This window comes from Cryptomeria japonica, chromosome 7 (genome assembly GCF_030272615.1).
Source record: "Cryptomeria japonica chromosome 7, Sugi_1.0, whole genome shotgun sequence".
NCBI classification, from domain to species: Eukaryota; Viridiplantae; Streptophyta; class Pinopsida; order Cupressales; family Cupressaceae; genus Cryptomeria; species Cryptomeria japonica.
In genome coordinates this window covers 487214202-487219652 of record NC_081411.1, presented here as the reverse complement: position 1 = coordinate 487219652, position 5451 = coordinate 487214202, and the positions used below count along the sequence as shown (strand labels likewise).

Here is a 5451-nt window from a genome sequence, read left to right as displayed (position 1 = left end):
AAGGCTTTCAACCAGGGTCGGGCCCTTAAGCTTAAGAGGCAAGGGAGCCGGAGCTTTACATTGAGAAATGATATGCCCAGTTTTGCGGCATTTTTGACGGAAAAAGGTGGCATTTTCATAAACAAGGGCTTGAGTCCAGCTACTAAGCCTAGATTTGAGGGTTATAAAGTTGGGGAGAGTCATGCTCACAATAGCTTGAACACAGAAACGAGCATAGACCAAGCACAATTTGGTTATGGTGATTTCATCAACACCAACAAAATGACCAAAGGAATTCCCAATCCATTTAAAGATGGACTCATCCCATCCCAGTATTCAAGGGGGAGCCCTGGGAGCCGAACCCAAACCGGAGCAGTTTTCTGTAAGTCAACCGCTGGGTCAAAACTAGCCTTCCAACGACAAAGGGAAAGATTGTTTCGACCATAGGACCAGCAGCCAGAGAGGACAAGAACGACATCCTCCTCAGCAGTGAATTTGAAGAGGAAGAGGGCTCCAGGCATGACGCTAACAGAAACACTCCCTTTCAGTTTCCATTTGTCCTTGACCCATTTTCTAACCATCTCCACCATGGGGAACAAGGAGAAGAATTTTCCCACCAGAGCATTAGCCATGATCTGCAAAATGCGGTCCAAAACAACGTCCAAGAGCTCTAAAGACATTCCCTCCTCAATTTGCGAGTAGACAGGGACGATGTTGGGGTCCACAATCTCAGTGTTTCTGACCAACACGTTTTTCCAGCCTTTGAGATTCGTGTTAATAGTAAGAGGTTTCGAGATATTTTGTTTATCATGAACAACCAACACGTCGGATATAGGCTTAGAAACCACAGGCGTGACTAGAGAGCTCTCTGAAGAAGAACCGTCAAGCTGAATCACAGTCAAACCGGAGGGAGGATCCACCGTGGGACCAGGAGAGGATGTGACAGACAGTGTCAGCATCGCAGAGTCCAAAACGGGGTCCGTAGGCGGTGGGGGAAGATCCCCACCAACAGAGTCCACCATGAACAGTAGGGGTTTGAATTTTGAAAACTTGCAGAGTGGGAACCTATTATGATTGAAATTACCTTTGTTTCTATCATCAATCACTGTTGTTAATGGAGCTTGTTTTTAATTGTCAGAGTCTAGCAATCCCTCATTTCATTGGCTGACATTGTTCCCAATGAATGCACTAAGGGACTAATAAAGAACAAGTCGAACTTCAAAGCCTTAATTTTTAAGTTTGCACTAGATCATATATTTTGTAGATAAAGGAAATATGCAATTTACAGTTACTCTAGATATGCTTCAGGCAAGTCAATTAATAAATCAAACTTTTGTCTAATTTTTAAAGTTTTTCTAAAGCTTGTACAAGCAAGAAATGGAGAATAATAGCGAGAGAAGCCCTATTTGTTTAGAACTTTTTGTTTGAAGTTTCTATGAAAGATTGTCTGCAACTGCATTAAGAGAGATGTTTATAATATTCTATTTATTATTTCTATTAAATAATTATAGATTAACAATGACTATTAATTTATACTTGATATTAATTGTGTGGAGAAATCCAAACACCAAAAACATGGGGAATTAATAGTCTTTTAATCACAAGACTCTGTTTTAGTTGGAGATCCAGTCATTATTACATAGGAATGTATGCTGGTCCACAATTTCTTACATGCCTGATAACATATGGCTCACGAATGTGTCTATTGAGAAAAAATGGAAAGCAGAGCAACACTGCCAAAGACAAGTTTCTGATTACCAAGTGCACAATGATTTTTATGACCACTTAACATATGGCTTTACATCTAATCATGTCTTTTGATATATGCTTCTAATACTTTGTGAAACTTTCAACAACAAAAGTGCTATAAATGACCCAGCCAAAAAAAAAAAAAGTGCTATAAATGTGCATGCGTCTGTAATAGTTTCTTGGTAGTTTCAGAGCCATAACTTTCAAGAAGATCTTATACAGCTGCTGGGCTGACCACAACACACTGGCTGTTTTCGGGCAGCAGTTTAACATATCCTAAGATATGCTGGAAAAGTTTTTTTAACATCTAGCTCCAAGTTTTTATTAACATCTAGCTCCTCCTCCATGTATCATTGCTATGAAAGCACCACTGAGTGTGATAAAATGAATTGAAAAAACACACAAAATTAAGGAATAAAAATTAATGGGTGATCTAACTCCAAGTTTTTATTAACACCTAGCTCCTCCTCCATATATCATTGATATGAAAGCACCACTGGTTGTGATAAAATGAATTGAAAAACACATAAAATTAAGGAATATAAATTAATGGGTGATTTGTTTATCTATTAAACTTTCCAGAAATTTCTTGGGATGATTCAGGTGTTCAACAGCATCCCTTCTAATAAGGTTTGCAACATCTTTCTCTCCAACTTTTTCTAAACTGCTAACCAAAATTGTGAATGTTAATTCGTTTGGCTTACATCCTGAGTGCTGCTTCATCATTTCATAAATCTCTATAGCTTTTTCAGTCATGCCAGCTTCTGTATAAGCACACAATAACTCGGTGCAAACTCTGGTATTGGGCTCTAAACCCTCCTCTTTCATTTGTGAGAACAGCAATTCGACCTGATGAATTAGTTTGTTCTTTCCCAACATCAGTACCATGTCAGCATACAGATACAGGTCTGGCTTATACCATAATTCCTTGCGCACAAGATCAAATACCTAAAAACAAATGAAAAATGGGGTCAGACTATCAGACCTAAGACCCATTTTCAAAATTATACACTATGCTCAATTTTAGCCCAAGGAGAGTAGCAGTTTTATCAGCTTTCTCAAATGAGCATATGGGCATATGGTATTCTGGGCTATTACAATGGAGCAAGTGACCAGGTAGAGTGTAATGCAGAAATGCCCCATGGAGAGTTTAAACAGTCCACATGTTAGTTATTTAGGGCATCCAAAATTTAAAATAAAAACAAGTATTTTTTAGCAAATGCCCTTGATTAAGCAATCCTCTGTGTGTAAAACAGTTACAGAGACTGCTGCTTAACATAGTGTTCCGTAATACTAAAATGAAGAAAAACTATTGGGTACCAACTACAAAATACTGTTTTTTCCAATAACTCTTCCTTACAATTACAACAGGGAAAATGAATACAAATAGGAGGGAGGTTGAAAATAAAACTGAAGTAGTACCTGAATAGCCAATTCAAATTCATTTTGCCTCTGAAGCTCTGCAAGTACAGCCAGAAGATCGGTCTTGAGAAGCCGAGAGAATTTTGTAATGCAGACATGATCTACTAGTTGTTGTTCATTGTGGTGAGGGGAAATGCGTTTATGAGCCCTCTTGAGAGCCTGAATGGCTTGAATTGCCTCGGTGGTCAAAATCCTTCTCTCTCTGCTTAAAGGCCTCCTGGACTTTCCCTTGTCCCTCAAACTACATAAAATCCTGCACCCTGCTTCTTGACGCTGATGGCGTTCCAGATAACATAAACCTAAACCTCTTTCTCTGCAACCAGGAACCAAATTTTTGACCGGAACTGAAGCCATGGGTTAAAATCCTAAATTATTAAGAGAAGCCACTAAAATTGAAGGAAATCCTTGAGGAAGGTTACCTCACCTTATCACCTTGGCATTGGATTTTGTGGGTTTTTTGTTGGGTTAAATCAAACAGTTTTAGATAACTCATGGCTTCAACTCCATTACAAAGTATTATAGTTTTTGAAGAGTGATTTTGTGAGCGAGGATGGATCAGATTTAGCTCTATAATTTGGAGAGGGGTTTTTTAGGTGTGTGATCGATCAAAGTTCGTGCATCCCTAGATGAGATTAGTTATTCAAGAGGGTTGCAAGATGATCAAATTGTTAATTGCATGTTGGTCTTCTTTATTGTGTAGTTTTTAAATTATGTTTGTATGAAGTTTTTAAATATTTTCAATCTATCAATGGTTTATAGGTTTTTATGGGATTCAATAGTTCATGTATTTTGGTCAAATCAAATATGTTATTTTTTAGTTAATTGAAATTGATATAATTTAAATTTATTTTGTTCTTAATGTATATATAAACAAATTACTCAATTCGATTTCAAACACTTTTTAAATATTATCAACATATTACAATCTAAATACAACTTATACAAAATGTAAACTCTTGTTATTTTATCTTGAACACAATAATTTGAAAACTACACTTTAAATATATAAAACATTCACTTGAAACTAAACGGGTAGTAAAATGTGTGTGCAATAATTCACACTCTAAGTGACCTTTGACACATATTTCATATACAAATTTAATTTCTAGCTATTGTTTACAATATATGCACCCATCTCGAAATGAACTCAAATTAATGTCCCTTTGATTGGTAGTGCAAATATGTGTGTTTGTTCTCTCTTTGAATATACATTTTTTTTTACTTCATATTCAATGAATTGTTCCAATTTATAATATCTAACAAAATTGTAATGGCTCTTATCAAATATTGCACAAAAGTGCTTATAAATTAAAAGATGTCTTTATTAAAGCAAATATAAAATTTCTATCTAGTCTAAATTTTAAAAACAGTATTTAGATTGTTGTTCCTTGTTCCTTGTTCCTCACTATCTTCTTGTTTTAATTATTTGTAGGAAAACATCTTGTGTTCAATTGTTGTTTAATGACAACTACAAGTGTCAATTCAAATCAAAGCATAATATTTTAATAAAATGAGATTAACCAAATCATATCACTATAAGTACACAAAAAGTATGCGCTTTCAAAAAAACTACATCAAAAAATGTTATTGTAGGAACTTAAACAAAGCCTCAAAGGTTCCCAAAACAAGAATTACTTAGCAACACCAGTGAGAATCTACGTCTTCTAAAAAATTAGGCACTATTAAAAACTAATTTTTCCACTAGAAAGAGCATGAAATTTTGCCATAAATTTAAAAAAGCTCTAAAAAAGCAAGTTTTAAGCCTGAGTTATGGTTGTTCAAAATTGAACCCCAAAAAAGAAAATTGCATTGGAGAGGGGTGTCAATTTTTGAGAAGGCCCAATGATGACATGCTAACATTGATATTGAAATGGATGAAATATTCTTTTAGTTGATGAAATATTATTTTCATTGAAATATTCTTTACACTTGATAAAATATTCTTCACATGATGAAATGTTCTTTAAAATATCCTCTAAGGTTTGTAGCAATCAAAATCTAGTTGTTGGAGTGTGTTATTTTATGCCTTTTTTTTTTTTTTAACAAATGGTGATCTTCTATCATGGCAAGTGGTGGGAGATAAAGAAAAGGCACCATATAGTATTGTCATGTAAGGTAGGTACCATGTAATACTCTATCAAATGTGTCAGGGACTAACAATTTTTTGTCACAATTTTTTTTAAAATAAAGTATTAAAGAATTAAATATTAAAAAAATAAATCCTTTAGATCGTACCTTTTGTAACTACCTAAAACAAATGTATAAATGACATGATTACACGACTACTACTAGTGGTGAGGG

The 5451-nt window shown here is 35.0% G+C and overlaps 1 protein-coding gene across 1 annotated transcript; it reads right to left on the bottom strand.

The window, feature by feature from the left end:
* Window positions 1-2063: 2063 nt before the first annotated feature.
* On the bottom strand, window positions 2064-3786 carry LOC131065751 (pentatricopeptide repeat-containing protein At1g62350). The gene is made up of 2 exons (XM_058000376.2): window positions 3151-3786; window positions 2064-2676 (listed from the first exon to the last, which is right to left on the bottom strand). The coding sequence occupies exons 1-2, from the start codon at window positions 3502-3504 to the stop codon at window positions 2275-2277; spliced, it is 756 nt and encodes a 251-aa protein (XP_057856359.1). The 5' UTR covers window positions 3505-3786; the 3' UTR covers window positions 2064-2274.
* Between the last annotated feature and the right edge of the window lie 1665 nt (window positions 3787-5451).

Coding starts and splice junctions, on each gene's coding strand:
- LOC131065751 (XM_058000376.2), bottom strand. CDS start 3,504: ATGGCTTCAGTTCCGGTCAAAAATTTGGTTCCTGGTTGCAGAGAAAGA. Junction 2,677..3,150: donor AATTTGAATTGGCTATTCAG/GTACTACTTCAG, acceptor ATTTGTTTTTAG/GTATTTGATCTTGTGCGCAA.